Source organism: Crocodylus porosus, unplaced genomic scaffold, assembly GCF_001723895.1.
Source record: "Crocodylus porosus isolate Cpor-Errol unplaced genomic scaffold, CroPor_comp1, whole genome shotgun sequence".
Taxonomy (NCBI): Eukaryota; Metazoa; Chordata; order Crocodylia; family Crocodylidae; genus Crocodylus; species Crocodylus porosus.
In genome coordinates this window covers 57,180,096-57,198,269 of record NW_017728951.1, presented here as the reverse complement: position 1 = coordinate 57,198,269, position 18,174 = coordinate 57,180,096, and the positions used below count along the sequence as shown (strand labels likewise).

At 41.2% G+C, this 18,174-nt stretch overlaps 1 protein-coding gene across 2 annotated transcripts in view; it reads right to left on the bottom strand.

Moving 5' to 3' along the window:
• GRID1 (glutamate ionotropic receptor delta type subunit 1) overlaps positions 1–18,174 on the bottom strand; it is a 1,072,773-nt gene that overhangs the window by 496,739 nt on the left and 557,860 nt on the right. For both annotated transcript variants that reach the window (XM_019555843.1, XM_019555842.1), the window contains exon 4: positions 8,511–8,716. In XM_019555843.1, the coding sequence (XP_019411388.1) occupies positions 8,511–8,716 (206 nt within the window). The remainder of the gene's footprint in view (positions 1–8,510; positions 8,717–18,174) is intronic.

The following is an 18,174-nucleotide window of genomic DNA, read 5'->3' as shown; positions in this document are numbered from 1 at the left end:
AGGAGAGGGAGAGAGATGAGGGAACGGCCGGTCGGTGGAGCAGTCAGAACACACACAACATTTACCGATTAAGTTAGCCGTCTTATATGGGCGCGGATTGTGGCGCCCCAAATCAATTACAATAGTAACATCAAAGATCACAGATCACCATAACAAATATAATAATAATGAAAAAGTTTGAAATATTGCGAGAATTACCAAAATGTGACACAGAGACATGAAGTGAGCAAATGCTGTTGGAAAAATGGCGCCGATAGACTTGCTCGATGCAGGGTCCCACAAACCTTCAATTTGTAAAAAACCGCAATATCTGCAAAGCGCAATAAAGCGAAGCACAATAAAATGAGGTATGCCTGTAATATACGCCTTGCACTTGAGTGTTTTCTGTCTTACAAAATGTAAGTGATATGATCATGTTCTATAAACAGCTCTATCAAGACTCTTAATATTAACAGGAAAGTACAGAACATAATAACCCTGGTTACATTTATACAACTCCAAGTAATTTTATTTAATAAAATATCTTCTAGTACAGTATGTTGTAAAACATATTTATGAAACCATCAGAACAGTCCAGTGTGATCACTTGGAAATGCAATTTGATTTAGTAATGTACAGCTTGGAGTATAAGAAAGCGTATGTCATATCTGCACTACAGTCAAAAGTCTGACGGCAACCCATGAAGAGATACCTAAACTAACTTAATATAAGGTAGCACAGAGCTCTTCGACTCATAACCACTATACCCAAACCATACCTACTATCAAAAACTGTTGCACTAACTACTAAACTGTTGTGTAAATAAATATGTTAATTTCTAAAAATCTAAAGGAAACAGAAAAATATTTGTAGGTAAGATTCCTCATAAATATTTGTTTATAAATTATATGAACATGGATAGGAATACATATCCATGCACTTCTGTTTGTTCATGGGTATGCAAAGGATTATAAGCATCCATCAATAAAAGAATGCCAAAAAGCTAGATAATTAAGTTAATCAATATGAAAGTTCATTTCCATTAACTTATTTTGAAAGAGAAAGATTTTTAGTTCCAGAAAAAAACCATTTATTTGTTTTCACAATTAAGAACACAGAATTCTCAAGAAACCATACATAATTCATATAGGTAAACTGGGTGACAGTGTGTCACAAATGGGAGAGTTGGAAGCCAGGAGTTCCATTTCCATTTCTAATTGCTGACAATGTCTAATTATGTAACATGCTGCAGTTTAGGATCTACTGATCTTCCAAAATAAATTAAGATAAGGTGATGATATGCTATACAGTGTCTGAGACAACCTGTCATTTTAAATAAATATTATATTAAAATTAATATTGTGTTATGTATTTTCTCTAAATAATTGCACAAGTACTGTACAGCTACAGTAAATTTATGGAGTACTTAACTAAGATATCTATTTCTCTTCACTGCATGGGTGGTTACACAGACTAGCCTGCACTCACTCAAACAGAAGCATAGCTGACAGTTCTTGAAAAAGCCCTCCTGAGTTATATAGTCCATCCTCCAAATTGGTATATGAATGACCTGTATGCTAAGTCCTTGAACATTTCATTTAATCTACTTCTGAACACCTTAAATGATGAAGTCACAATGACCTGACTTGACAAGCGTTTTCATCATCTAATCGACCTCACTTTTAGGAAAGTCCTCATAGACAACTCAAGACCATCTTAAATAACTCCTCCTTCTCCTTCCATGCTATTTCTTCTCGAGTATTTGTCAGTTACTTCTCCTTTAATCAGGCTGGATATAGGAAGTTTGTCTAACCTCCCTGCACAGGTCATACTTTCCAATCCTTTTATCATTTTTGTCATCCTTCTTTCAATTCTCTACAGCTTGCTGATGCCTTTCTATAGTAAAGAGCCCTTAACTGTCCCAATACAGGAGGCAATCTGTCCAAATATACTATTACTTAAATTACAATGACCTATTCCTTAGCTTTAGTAGCTGGCTGGATGATATATAGCTCCAGCAATGACCTATAGGAAAAGAGTCCTTCCCTAACCCAAAGTTGCTTCGGAGATGGAATCAACCTTTTAGAGCCCTGGTGCCTCTATAAAGGTGGAAAAAACAGCCAACCAGAAAAACTACATAGTAATGGATCCCATGGCTCCTTTCTCTCCTGGCCTGTCCCTATTTGGCCCTATGAACTACCATGCAGGGACATGTACATATACCAATTCTGGTTGAATTTTTGTGTGTTCATCCCATTTTTTGAAAAAGGTCTTTAGATGCAGAAGGGAGAGTTTGTTCCTTTGTGATTAAAGTTCACAGCCACTACTTCAAAAGAAACTCACTATTTTGTGCCTAGGTTTGCTTCAAGCCAGAAAGAGGGCTTGAAGTAAACATGCACTTTGGAAAGTTGGCATATAGACCTGGATATGAATTCCAAAACCATCTCATATTTCTATAAATCCAGACATCAGATCTAAACTTCCTTGACCCTTCAAAGTCTGGATATACAGGCTGTGCAAAATTTTGCTGCCAGTTTTGTTTTGAGGCTGTTTTGACTTGTTTCAAGGTTGAAAAAGCAAAATTAAAATGAAACAGATATAGTCGAAATAGCCTCGAAACAAAATGAGGCAAGTCAAAACATTTCACCATTTTTAGGCTGTTTTGACATTTTGCCCATAGACTATAATGGGGAAGGTTGAAACAGCCTGTAACTTTGTCATTTCTGGCCTGATTTCGATTAAACTTACAGGAATGGTAGTCCCTTATGAAAGCATGAAGCCTAAAAAGCTGCAGGGAGCTAAGTGCAAGGTGTTTGGAAAACCTGCACCCCAAAGTCTTGAAAGCAAAACTCATGTCACAAAAACTAGGAGTAATGGTCACAAACTCCTGGAAGATCGTTTCAGGCTCATTTAAGCCTCAACATTAGGGAAAACTACTTCACAGTTAGAGTGTCCAGATAGTGACCATTACTCCTAGTTTTCCCCAAGGGTGCCTTGGTGAACAGTTGTTCACCAAGCCCTAGATGTACACTTCTGATGTAGTGGTAAGCTGCTACCAAGTCCCCTCTCAGCCTCCTCTTTTTCAGCCTGAAAAGTCCCAGGTCCCTCAACCCTTCCTCATATGGCTTGCTGTGCAAGTCTCTGATCATATGGGTAGCCCTTCTCTGGACTCTCTCAAGCTTTACCACATCCTTGTTAAAGTGCGGATCCCAGAAATGGACACAGTACTCCAGCTGCGGTCTCACCAATGCTGAGTAGAGCCGAGTAGAGCAGGAGAATCACTTCTTTGAAATTCTTTTGCTGGAGATGCATCAGTTGATGCATGCCAGCATATTGTTGGTCCTGCTGGCTACAGCATTGCACTCCCAGCTCATGGTCATACTGTGGTAAATTATTAACCCCAGGTCTGTGGTGGCAAGTCATAGGGAATCTTCAGTCCTGCTGCCCGATGAGAGACAGCAGTTGCACAAGCACCCATATCACAAGTTTTGCCTGTTAGCAGCTAGTGGTCAAGGGCCCCAGAACCCTACTGCACCCATCTCCTTAACAGCTGGTAGGCTTTGTAACCACAGCATGGCTTAGCAGCCAGGCCTTCAGTAGTTTTCCCCACCACCCCGCATGCCCCAAGACAGACGCAATTGCACAAGCACCCATAACATGACTTTTGCCTGTCAGCAGCTAGAGGCGCAGGGCCCCAAAACCCCTGCACCTATTTCCTTGAAAGCTGGTAGGTTTTGTGGCCTCAGCAGGGGCTAGCAGGCCTGCAGATTTCACTATGCTGTGCCTAAACACACACAGCATCACCCATGTCACGAGTTTTGCTTGTCTGCGCTTGAGGTACATTTTCCCCCAAACCCCTGCATCTATCTCCTTGAAATGTGTCAGGCTTTGTGGACTCAGCAGAGGCTAGCATGCCTACAGTTTTGACCTCACTGTGGTTTAACACATACACGTGACATGAGTTTTGCTTTCAAGATTTTGGGGTGCAGGTTCCACAAACTCCCTGCACCTATATCTGTGAAACTTAGCCTGCTTTGTGGCCTCTGCAGCAGCTAGCATGTCTGCAGTTTTGACCCCACTGTGGCTTAACACATACACGTGACACAAGTTTTGCTTTCAAGATTTTGGGCTACAGTTTCCATGAATCCTCTGCACTTGTCCCTGTGAAACTTAGCAAGCTTTGTGGCCTCACCAGGGGCTAGCATGCCTGTAGTTTTGACCCCACTGTGGCTTAATACATACATGTGACATGAGTTTTCCCTTCACAATTTTGGGATGCAGTTTCCCTGAACACCCTAAACCTATCTCATTGAAACTTGTCAGGCTTCATGCCCTCAGATGGGGCTACCATTCCTGCAAGTTTCATCCAAATCAGGCCAGAAATGACAAAGTTATGGGCTGTTTCAAGCTTCCCCATTATAGCCTATGGGCGAAATATCCAAAAAGCCTCAAAACGGTGAAACATTTTGATTTGCCTCATTTTGTTTTGAGGCTGTTTTGACTATATCTATTTCATTTTGATTTTGCTGTTTCAACCTCGACAGTTATAGGCTGTTTTGACCTTCCCCATGATATCCTACGGGCAAAATGTCAAAACAGTTTCACCATTTCGACCGTGCTTCAATGGAACAGAACAGAACAGCTGTTTCGAATCGAAACAAAATTCAAAATGAAATGCTGCCGTTTTGCACAGCCCTAGCAGCCCCCTGTAATTGAAATGAAAATTTACCTCTTTCAGCAACTAGCAAGCAGACTCATATGACCCCATTTCAGCTGAAAGATGTCTATTATTCATTATTTATGAAACTACCATACGTTACAAGTATACCCACAGATTATTTAAGCTATTTAATACCACTTCCTTGCTGAACCTGGGAAGACCACTGAGAAATGGGACTCACCCACTTGCTCCTGCAACACCCAGGCCTAACCCTGGCAGAGCAGATAGATTAAGAGTCCTGAGTGTGCAGCACAGAACTGCTTCCTGGCTTTTCTGAGATGACTCCTCCACTTCCACATACTTTGAACATGTGTTTCTGCCAGTTAAATAAAAAACACTTCAGTTGGAAGTTGAAACTCAACATTATTTTACCCTGTATTGTAAACAATCCATTGCATTTATATTCTGCACGATTAGCTAGATAAGATATAGCTAGAAAGATTAATGATAATAGAAATGATTGACACATATTCAGTGCCATTTAAGTCCATTTCCTGCCAGTGCAGGATCATTCCCTACAGCAATGCCTCAAGCCTCAAGCCTCTTGGGAGTTTTATTTCCAAGATTTAAATTTTCTTTTTAAAGCTTTTTCTGAATCAATCAAGTTTCAATAAAGGAAGATTGTCAAATAAATTACTTCTCATATCTGCCCACAGTTAAACCCCTGCAGGGATCTGGAAAAATATAACGCTCATTATTCCTAATGCTTATAATACCACACTGCTCTGAGGCATGGATGAGTGTTAAAATTATTTAATGTGTTAGTCCTTACACTCTAGTAGGGATATTGTCCTCCCAATGTATGTAACACTTATTAACATTTCTGGTAGTCATATTATTGAAAGGAAACAGAACTTCCAGGCATAGGTCAGAGAAAAACACATATTTTTGCTTTAGCTTATTACTAACTTTTATTTGGACATATATGAAAACCAACCCTTTTGTTGAAGGCCGTACATGAAATAAATAGAGAAAGTACTGACTGCAACTCCCCAGGTGAATTATAGTCTCAAGTGCTTACCCTAGATAAAATCCCTGCAACTTTTATTCATGAATGCAAAGGCAGACTGTAACCACAGATCAAGTGCTTCCCATGCTAAAACATAATACACAAATAAAAAGTTTATATCAACATAGTTTACTGAAGCTGAAAGATCCATTAATGATGATTGGAACCCAATATCCACCAGTAAACACTTATTGAGATAATTTATTTTGATTTAGTGTTTTGTTTGCTTGTGGTTTTGTTTTGTTTTTTTCAATATACTAGGATTTAATGCAACAAAATAACAAGGTCCATTCCTTGTATTTTAAATAGAAAGTGCAAAATCTAAAGCCAAATTCCTAGATACTTACACCTACTAAAGCTTTAATCTTTAAATGTTCATCTTTCACATATTAAAACACTGCAGAATATTTTTTAGCTTCTTACCTCTGCTAAGGTGTTAGCAGATTTAGCAGAATAGGTTGTGATGGCCAGAACCAAAGAAATTAATAAGCAATAACTATGTGCTTCTTAGAGGCGTTTGGAACTTTTGTCTAATATAAAACTTGTATTTTGTAATCCACAAATGTAACTTAACTGTTTATGGAATTGACTAGGCCTTGAAGACAAAGCTATAGCTGTGAAATTAGCTGACCTAATAGTTTTTTCTTGCTCAGGATTTAGCCTTGATGATGATAAAAACTGGATTCAACTGCCTAGCTTGTCCAGTACATTTCAAGAAAGGACATCTCAAAAAAGCATAGCCAGAGAGTTCTGAAGGGGCTGGATTTAGGTGGGGTATTGCTAATTTCAAACCTGAAGATGCTGTGTTGCAATTTGCTTATTGGATAAACCCAAGCTTGAGCAGTAACTTATTATAAAGATTTCTAACACCTTTTAACCCCATAGGATAACAACTATAAAGCAATATTATGAATGGCTATATAACTAAAAAATTAGCATACATAGGATATAAAAGAACACACATGTCATAGTTACCCTCGGGAAGGATGGAACAGAAGGGTCATTGCTGTCCCATACCCCCATGGATCTCTCTTACTCCCTGTGAGAGCGAGGACCAGATCCTGACTGAGGGACTTCCACCGGTTCTCCTTCCGGCAGCTCAGTTCAGAGACGTCTGACTTCACTGATTCAGCTTGACGTGCATCTTCTAACCGAGGGAGTATAGATAAGTTACTAACCAAGTGGGAACTCTTAGTTAATTTCTTTATCTGTTTTATTATCACTGTCAATTTTAATCTGTATTGTTGTCTGTTTATTAGCTTAAACTTTTTATTAACTATTATATGTGCAAACTAAATCTTTTGTTGTCACAAGTAAAATGTATTCTTTTTTATAAGTGAAACTTGTCGTTGCTTTCCTTCCCAACATCACCTCCTCGATCCCGAACCAAAAATCCCAGTGGCTAATAAAGTTGCAGTGCTCAGTCAGTCTGCAACTAAATGGATACACTCACAGTGCCCAGCTGGCCTGTGACAACAGGTGTTAGCAGAATTTTTAAGACCAATTAAAACGAATTAGGTTCAGCTGTTTCACACACACTGCATGTGTGTGTGCACGTGCATGTATGCATAGGGGGTGGAGGGGATATTAGAATGATGAAGGCTCCAAAGCACTTGGATGGAGTAGTGTATTTTAATTAGAGAACAAAAGCTACAACCTGACAATCAAGCAAACCAAAATATTCAGTACTTGCATTACATATACCACACCAGTGTGGATCTGAAGCAGTTGAGAATAGGCTAATGAGCATATTTCCACCATATTGAAAATATTTCTTCACGCTTCTATTTCATTTAGAGGTTTCCTTTATACTGTGTTAAAGCAGACACTGAATTCATTTACATCCATGCACTTTCCCTTTTTTTCTGTCCTGGACTTCCATATCCCTCTTCTTTTTGGGTCTCTGATTTATTTAATACTTACTTCATTACTAAATGTATTTGTAACAACCACTTACCATAGCAATAGTGCTGACAGTACTCTTAATTTGAGTTCACTTTTTTACAAAACACAAGGTAAACTTTCATTTTCCCCTTCTCTGCATTTCTCAAACATCTTTTTGCAGTTTTTGTCCTATCAGCTGGTTTGCTGCATTTATCACTCCACTTAAAAGAAACTCAGTCAACATCTGTCACCTATGTCAAGTTATACGTAGACTTCTATGCTTTAAACCATACTTATAGTTACCTTTTTTCCTAATGCAGATCTCTGGGTTTGCAGATCTTCTACTTGTATTATATCAACATGCTATACTGCATGCACTCTTACCTGTAATCTAAAGGAATTTGGGCTACAACCTTAAATTGAAAAATCAGTATAAAAAATAAATAGTAAAATAATAGCTCATGTACCAGTATTAATAACATTGCCCAACAGCTATGCCCCATTCTTAATTAGTCTCACTTATCTTAAGAAACCATTAAGAAATAAGACAGAAGATACTTTCTACTATGTATGTAGCAAAACCACTGTGGTTCAGCTGTCATGCTAGTACATCTTATTCCATAGACTTGTGTAGAACAAACTTTAACAACATACATCTTTTACCCTGGATCCACGGATTTCAACCATAAAGATATTCCCAGTTTATACAGTTTCTTTCCTTGTATTTCTGTTTACTAATGGTATGTAGGTACCCTGGAATACATAATTCCATGAAAATGGAAAGCAACTAAGATACACAGTTGACAGCAATAGGCACATTTTCAAAATATCTACTTTTGCTTATATGGGTCCATATCATGTAAAAATTTAAGATATCATGCAAGGTAAGGAAGATTCTTTAAGAAGAAAACTGCTAACCTCATTAATGAAAGTCTGGGCTCCCCTTGGGCTTAGAAGCAAAATAGCCCTTCGTAATGTGTCACGGTAGCGATTCAATTCTTCTGTCTTCATAGTGGTAAAAAGACTGGCAAAAACTCTGCTGATGTTTCTGTCCACTTTCTGTAAAGATACATCAAGTCCTAGTCTTGAGGCCTGGTCCAAAAAGCCCTGCAGCCCACGAATATCTATAAAAAAGATCAGAAAAAATCAGTTTCAGTCTAGGCTTTTTAAAGTTAAGAGTACAACCTTTATCAAACAGGAAGAAAGGGTAATGCATTCAAAATGTCTTATCAGTACTGTTAGCCTTACTTAATGCTTAGTGCTTAAGGTCCTGTCCCATCATAGACACTCATAAGCACAGAATTAAAAGACTGTCTCAAAAAAAATTACCATCTAAGGATATGAAAACCAAAAGACAACAGATGGATATAGGTGGTCAAATAATCTTCAAAACCTCCTCCTCCTGTCTCCACCTGTCTGCTCATACAAGATCTCCCTAATTTATTGCAAGAAAATATTGGTATTGAATAATATGCTCTCTCTTCTCCCAGCTCATTCTCTCTTGCTCTCCTACAACACCATCTTCTTCCATGTTTTTTAGTAAAATGTTGTCCTATATGTATATCAGATAACATACACATGTCAAAAGGAAGACATATACATGTGACATATAACGGAGTGTATAGATGAAATGAGGGGCATGTGTGTACAACACTTGAAAGCAGGTTAAATGCTTTTGCACTGCTTTAATGATGCTGGTGTTTGCATGCAGCAGTGGTATATTGCGCATTAATTCCAGCCACTGTAGCACATTCAGCAGCATAATGCATCTTAAATTACTTTAGGTAGCAACAAACTAAAACACCCCAGAGGAGTTTGAGTTTGCTACCCTACAGAGCTCCATGAGGCTCAGGGACTGTGCAGGCAGCCTGTCCAGGCAGTCTGGCAACAGCCCAGGTAGGCAGGCTCCACCGAAGGAAAAAAAAGAAGAAAGCAGAGAACCTGATTTCCCCCCAATATGTCTGCCTGCCTGCCTGCATGAGCTGTGCAGGGACCTGGTCTTTGCCTCTGCAGCTGTGGTGCCCCTCAGGACTGCCCGAGCCAGGTGCCCACAGGCGGGTGCTGCCGCTGTTGCAGAGGGAAGTACCAGCTCCCTCCACACCCTACAGCACAGGGACCACTCTGCCTGCTGGCAATTTGCCCTCCCCTCCCTGCAACCAGAGGGGCAGGTAAGACAGAGGTGTACACAACATGGGTTTACTTCACTTTAAACTGAAGCAGTATTTTTAAAAACACACCACTTCAATTTAGGGTCCCCATTTCATCTACACATGCCCTAAAATTTTTAATCAATAAAGGGTCAAATAAAACTTTTGATCTTTCAATTTGAATGCAAAGACATTTTTCATAGTCATAAAGTTTCTTTTGATTTTACAATGAAGCATTGAAGAAATACATATTTAAAATTAATTTCTACTGAAAACACTTTCTTTACACTGAATTCTCATTCCTGACCATGAGAAAAATCTTGCAGCTAACATCTTTGTTTTATAATGAAACATTTATCCATGTGAGTGTCAAGATTTTATAACAATCATTTCCTAGGCCCTTTTTCATCAACAAAACAAGCAATTATTGACCATAATAGTACCACTATTTATTTAGTTTTATAATTATATAGTTCATTTCCAAGTTATTTATTAATGCTCATATTATTTATCTTACTTCACTTTACTGTTTTTGTTTTGTCTTTTTTAATTAGGTATTTTATGCCTAGTGTTAGAAAAGAACAAGAAAAGTTAGCCTTATATATCATTTTGAACTAATGGTTGCATCATGCACAGGGGATTGGACTCAGTGATCTGAGACTCTTTCCGGTCCATGTTTCTTTTTTTTTTTTAAATCCTGTACTTAGAACTTTCCCTTTAAGTATGACTGCCATTAAATCTGCATAGATTTCCAACAAGGATGGAAAGAAATGGGACCAGCATGGCAAAATTAAGTGGAGTGATAGTTACTTTTAAACACAACCTGACAACAGCCCCTATTTAAAGCTTTTTTTCTCCAGTAATGTAGAGGTAGCCTAAAATTTCTGAAGTCCACTTAGCCAAATTCTCCAGTACACAAAGCTATATTATTTTTCAGAGGTTTGTACTGAATAAAGCTCCACAGGACACTATACCAGCTCTACTCTTATAAACTTAGGAGCTCCAAAAGTCTAAATCTAAGCTTCTGCAAAACTCCTGAAATTCCTCTGTGAGCCAAATCTCAAAATCTGAGTTTTGCAGGGCTGTAACAACAGAACTGCATTTGACAGTAGCTTGATTATCGATGCCATAGATTTTCCTAATATTACGAGGATTAAATCCTCTCCCCGCTGAAAGCAATTTTGTACTGCTTCAAACCAGGTTAGGAGTTTTATCCTGATGTGCTCTAAGCCACTCACAAGACAAAAGAACAAACAATTCCTCCCTCCCCCCTCAAAAAAAGCAAAACAAAACAAACCCCCCCCCATGATTTTATACCAATACATATTACTTTCACAGGATTTTATTTCTTCAGAACACTGTTCAAACCATGATGTCAAAACAGTTTTGTACATCTACATTAACTGGGGATTTTATCACATGCACCATCCATTATGGTCAGGCACCAACCAAATTCATGGGGCCCTAGAGGCCAATGACATGGTTGTAACACAGCTGGGGCCCCTGATTCCACACCCGTATCATGTCTCGGGCTACCATTTTGAAGGCAGAACAAAGTAGGCCCTTCCTTGCCTCTGACTTTCCCCACAAGTCCCACCTCTCCCAGGCATTGATTGAAAGCCCTAGATGGAGCTGCCTGACTTGTTAATTCAATAATTATCACCCTCATCAAGGGAAGAGCATGATAATTACAGTTTGTCTTTGTGTGGCAATTAAACAGTTCCCATACCCAATTGAAGTGTAAAGCTAGCTACCTGGCTAAAATAAAGTAATAGAAACAATGAATGTCATCCCTCCCTCCCTTCTCCCTTCCCCCCCTCCCTCCCCCCAGCTTCAGGAGAAGGAGACTTTTGGCAGGCTTTTCCTTGGTTCCCTGTCTCCCCTTCTGGAAACACAGAGATGGGATCTTTTCCCGGCACTCCACCCCTTTTCCCACTTCAGAAGATGAGCAGTCTGACTTTGTTTTTTTCTCATTTTGCTCCCTTCCCTGGCCGTTCTAGGACACAGCTTTCTACCAGCTGTTTGCTGTCTTCTTGAACACAGCTGGCTCCCTGCACTTTTTCACAGGGGACTGGATATTTCACAGGAGACTGCCAATTAAACAATTTCCATGAAATCTGCAAACTCATGTATTTGGTAGGTTTCTAATTATGGTCAATGATCATAATAAGTACATCCAAAATAAATAAAATGAAAATAGCTATTTGTCACAGGGCACTTAGGTGCCTGCTCCTAAAAGAGCAGAAACTGCCTGGGAAGAGCCCAAAGAGCCAGACAGGAGCCCAGGTGCAGTTTGCCATGGCAACCAGTTATGAGGAAATTAGCCTGCGCCTGCACCTGCACCTGCACCTTATGTAGCTTGTGTTATGTTACAACCCAGGGGCTTATGTTTTGTTTGCCATTTTATAAGACCGGTGGTTTGGGTGAGGCTATCTGGGAAAGGAGGAGGCCTCATTGGGGGTCCATGGCAGGGTGGGGACCCTGGAACCAGAGAAGGGTGCAGCAACAGGGGCTGTGGAGAGCCCAGTGCCGAGGGGTCCAGCGACAGGGGCCGAATTATAATGAGGCCTAGACACGACAGTGCCAGTACCATCTGTGAGGCTTGGGGCATGGTAAAGGGGTGGTTGGAGCCATGCATCTAGCTCAAAAGGCTAGGAAGCCTCTGAAACACCCATCATGAAATGGGACCTGCAAGGGGTCTGGGAACCCACAGGGTTCAGAGAGTCCATCAAACCGTGTCCAAGAGGACTTAAAGGCAGCCTCCCTATTTATAATTTTCCATGAAAGACATGATAGGCAAGAACTGAGGGTGCCCATTGAGCCAAATTGGCACAGTCGAGGTGCCTTAGGAGATCATGGCCGTCTTTGAGGACCCCAACCTATGACACTGTTGTATCTGCATCTGTATCCCTTTCTTTTCCAACAAGTAAAATCTAGATAATGTGATTTAACTTTGCTTCAGAAATACACATATAATTATAGAGAAGTCTTATAAAAAGAAGAAAAATGAGGCCAGGAACAGACCTACTGCAACAGACACTAATGCTTTTTTAACATAGACTTATTTGATATAAATAAGTTAATAAATTAAGCGACTGTGGCATTGATGGATGGGTAAAAAATTGCCTGATGTGGCGCACCCAGAGAGTAGTGGTGGATGGGTCGTACTCAACCTGGTGAGATGTGAGCAGTGGGTTCCCCCAGGGCTCGGTCCTCGGGTCCGCACTGTTTAATGTCTTCATCAGTGATTCAAATGAGGGGAATCAAAGCACATTGTCCAAGTTTGCTGATGACACTAAGAGGTGGGGTGATGTGGGCATACTTGAGGGGAGAGAGAGGCTGTAACTAGATTTAGACAGAATACATAAGTGACCAGATAAGAATAGGATGGGGTTCAACAAATGCAGGGTGCTGCACCTTGGGAGAAGGAATCCACAGCATGCATACAGGCTGGGGAGTTCCACTCTTGAAAGCACAGAGGCGGAACGGGATCTTGGAGTTATCTTTGATTCCAAGATGAACATGAGCCGACAATGCCAGACTACAGCTAGTAAGGCCAGCTATACTTTGTCATGCATCCAAAGATTCACCTCAAGTTGGTCCAGAGAGGTGATACTCCCTCTCTATGCAACTTTGGTCAGGCCACAGTTGGAGTACTGCATCCAGTTCTGGGCACAGCACTTCAAAAGGGATGTGGCCAACCTGGAATGGGTTCAGAGGAAGGCCACTCGCTTGGTGAGAGGGCAGCAGGACAGGCCCTATGAGGAGGGACTGAGGGACCTGAACCTGTTCAGCCTCAGCAACAGGAGGCTGAAGGGGGACCTGGTGGCTGCCTACAAAATCATCAGGGGACATCATCAGCAAATAGGAAGAGCCCTATTCTTCCCAGCACTACCTGGGGTGACGAGGAGCAATGGTAAAAAGCTGATGGAGAACAGGTTTAGGTTAGAGATCAGGATGCAATATTTTACAGTTCGGGTGGCCAGAATCTGGAACCAACATCCTAGGGAAGTGGTCCTCACTCCTACCTTGGGTAAATTCAAAAAGAGGTTAGATGATCACCTGTCTGGGGTCTTGTGAAAAGCATTCATTCCTGCCTGTGGCAGAGGATCAGGTCCCTCCTGACCCCTAGCTACTATGAAACTATATGATAATCATCCAAATGAATTCCAGCATTGGAAAAAAGTATACTCAAGGCATACTTTTGGTGACTCAGTTGTATAGCAATTCTATCACATTCTGAAATGCCTTCTATATAGGCTTACATGTCAAAAAAAGCCTGAATCATTGAAAAGGAGGGTGCATTATAGTACTACAGGGAATTATAGTATGGGCATTTCTGGAAAATTCCAGAAAAGAATCAAGCATTTTTTTTAAACAAGTGCCTTTTGCAGGTGCGCTGAAATAATGACAGTAACAAAGACATTTTGTTTACAGGTTAACTATTTTATTAATGCAGTCTACCTAAGGTTTGGATTCTGCACATTTAAATTCAGTAAACAAGCATTCATTACTGTATCTATACTTGCTCTTTGGATCTGTGATACTTGAAACACAAAGACAGATTTTTGAATGCCATCTAGTCTTTCAGAATCACTGCAGTGTTTGACAAATGCTAAGAAAATCCTCTTTTTATGCTTTACTAAAAATGTCATTTGTTCCTGCTTCTACCTCAGAATAAAGGAAAGTTGTTTACAAAATATTAACTATGATGCTCTTGTTTTGGGTTGAATTTTCCTTTTGTTTTTCAGCTGACCCATTGAACTACTGGGTAGAACAACAACAGTAGAGGTGTGCAGAATATTTGACAGCCAAGGCATGAATATAATGAAATAGAAGGAGTTTCTATATTCCTTTACAAACTTATCGCTAATGAAAATCAGCCACTTCCAAATGATAATCAAAAAGTGACTCAAAGATACAGGCTTTTTTGTGTTGTCACTTCAAACTAAACAACAAAGCCAAATCTGGCTTTCTCCAAAATAAAAATTGCATTAAAAAAAAGCAGCAGCTTTATATTACTGCTGATTTATTTAGTTTCTATGGCTCCACATTTTGCATGCTGGCAAGTTTGTGTTTGTATTTATATTTAAATTGTTTTTCTGCTGGATCTCTTGTGTGGAATCTGGAGACCATGAGTTTTGGGTGATTAGTGCTTTTGGGTGGCTCACAGTTTGAAGTGTCTAGCTTCAGACAACTTGCATGGGCCTGATCTTCAGAAAAGGACTCTTTGAAGGAAAAAAAAAATAACAAACAATATTTTTTAACTCTTGGCTGTTAAAACTAAAGTAACTGTTTCTGGCAACTTTGGCAGGAGTTCCTTTTCTTTCAGTTTTTTTAAACAGACACATAGCACACAAACACCCACCCAACAGACATACTGATAGATACAGCATCTGTGTGTGTGGGTGTGAGGGGACTGTTTTTATTTTCTCTAATAAACCATATACTGAAATTGTCTAATACTGCATAAAACATCAAATTAAAAATAGAGCTGGCTTCTTCATATGTCTAGAACACACCAAATGCTTAAGTAACTCAATAAACAGAGATAGCCCATGTCAGGAGTCTCTCTATTTGCTGCCCAGATAGCCTGGATGGGACTTGGTTTTGACTGCCTTACTCTTATCTGAACTTTGGCCAACCTAAATCCTCTGCCTCAGTTATACCTGAATCCTAGCCTGCTTCCTCTGCCTTACCTCTCAACTTCTGGACTCCCAGTTTGTGACCACAGTAACAGCATGCTCCCAACACCCCATCTGCAGGTTGCACCCATGACAACCAACATCTGATTTGAAAAAGTCTGATCCAAAGTCTGTTGAAACCAATACAGATCCGATCCTAACTTCTTTTCCAAATCACAAGAAAAATGGGTTTGGTGTGTTTTAATCTTCCTCAATTTGTGCAGATTAGGGGCTGGAAACCTATGATCCATGGGCTGAATTCAGCCTGCAGAGATGGGGCTTCAGTGGTGGGGGCTTTACCCATACTATGCCACAGCTGAGCAGCTTTCAAAAACCAACTTTCCTGTACTATACCACAGCTGGACAGCAGGGAGAAGCAGTGGCAGCAGCCAAGTCCCAGGGCCAGCCTGCCTCAGATCCAAGCTGACTGATTCTGAACTGCCACCAGGAAACACTACTGAGCACTGGCATAGATCACAAAATCACCATAAAACCCAAGGTAATGGTCTCTCAGTTCTACCTCTGTCCACTGCAATATGTTCACAGAGGAAAATTCTATGAATTAAAATTCAATCAAAGTTAAAATTGCAGTTTCCATAGATGGAAAACAATATGTTGTAATGATTCACTGCCTTCAAGCAACATCTAATTTTTCTTCTTTTCCATTTTCCAAAATCACTTTTTACACTTATGGAGAAACCAACATTTAAACTTTCAAATCAAGTATCTAGTTGTCTACTAATCCAATTGCCCATATGCATTCAATTTGTGCACACATATATGTGTATTCAAAATGGAAGGCCCAATTTCTTTGAAAATGTAACATTATAATGTAACATTATAAATATCAATTTCCTAAGGGCTGTTGCACCATCTGTGAATCTATGAATCCATATAAGTAAAATAATATGACATGGTCCTCATCCATGTGGGAACCAATGATGTGGCCCGGAGTAGTCCGGACCAGATCATGGATGACTACGTGGTTCTGGGGGCCAAGCTGAGAGAGTTGGGGGCTCAGGTGGTCTTTTCGTCCCTCCTCCTGGTTAGTGGAGGCCATCAGTGGCAGAGCGCCTGCATCCGTGAGATGAACCAGCACCTCCAGAGTTGGTGTCGTCATGCCAGATTTGGCTTCCTGGACCACAACCCACACTTCAGAGCAGAGGGCATTCTGGGGCGTGATGGTCTCCATCTCTCCCCCAAAGGTAAGAGTTTGTTTCCTTACAGGCTAGTTGACCTCCTCCAGCGGGCTTTAAACTAAATTTGTCAGGGGATGGGGATCCACAGGAGCAAGAGATAACTCAACCAGGTGTAGGACCTGCCCAGGTAAGAGCTCAGGTATATACCAAGGGACCAGTTGTCTCTCAGGAAGTGGGGGTGCCCAGGGCTCCCACAGGGGGATTAAAGTGTCTCTTCACTAATGCAAGAAGCATCGGGAACAAGCAGGAGAAGCTTGCTCTTCTGCTTGCAAGTAATAAAATCAACCTGGTTGGCCTAGTGGAGACATGGTAGGATGAAACTTTTGACTGGGCAGTAGACATAAAGGGCTATAGGTTGTTTAGAAGAGATAGGAAGGGGAAAAAAGGTGGGGGGATTGCGCTCTATGTTAGGGAACAGTATACCAGTTCTACCTTCCAAATGGGATCAGAAGAAGGCTTAACTGAGACCCTGTGGGTCATAATTCAAGCAGGGTTGGGGGAGAGGGATCTGGTGGTAGGGGTTTACTACAGGCCACCACATCAGGAGGAAGAGCTGGATCTGGAATTTTCCAGGCAGCTTGGGGAGGCTGTGCATGCAAAGGATGTTGTGGGAGGAGCAGTCAGCCAGGTCTAGCCACTCATGAAGGTTCCTGATGTGCGTACAGGATCTACACCTCATGCAGGAGGTACTCGTCCCCCTAGGGAAAACGCCATACTGGATCTGGTGTTAGCCTCTGGGAACAACCTGGTGGGGAGGTGCTAGTACAAGGGAGGCTAGGGGACAGTGATCATGAAATGATCCAATTTGCTATTCAGAGAAAGGTGGGGGGGTACAAGCACAGTGCAAATGCTTGACTTTAGGAAAGCCAACTTTGAAGTGCTCAGGGCAGCAGTCAGGGAGGCACTCAGAGCCCAGGGGGTAGCTAGGATGGGGGTCCAGGAAAGGCGGTCCTTCCTCAAGCAGGCTATCCTTGGGATGCAGCAGGACACAATTCCTCTGTACAGAAAGGCAGGAAAAGGGTCCAAGAAACCTTCATGGCTGAGCGTGAATATCCAGGCTGGCCTGAAGGCAAAGAAAAAAGCGTACTGGCAGTGGAAGCAGGGGGCATGGACAAAGGAGGAGTACACCTCCCTGACCCGAGCTTGTAGGGATTTGGTGAGGAAGGCTAAAGCAGCACTGGAGCTTAGATTAGCTTCTGGGATTAAGGATAACAAAAAGTCCTTTTTCAAGTATATAGGTAGCAAGAAGAAGTCTCGGGGTAACATTGGACCCCTACGAGGCAGGGCAGGGCAGGGCAGGGCAGTTGGTGACGGAAGCGCAAGAGAAGGCAGAACTCTTCAACAAGTTCTTTGCCTCCGTGTTCCTGTTTGCTGACAATGGGGTGCTCTTGGGTGATAGCGTAGAGAGGCCGGGGAAGGATGCGAGTCCCCCGACTGTTAGTTCAGACCTAGTTAAGGACTACCTGGAGGGCTTAGATGTGTCCAAGTCACTGGGCCCAGATGACCTTCATCCGCAGGTGCTAAGGGAATTGGCTGGTGTCATTGCGGAGCC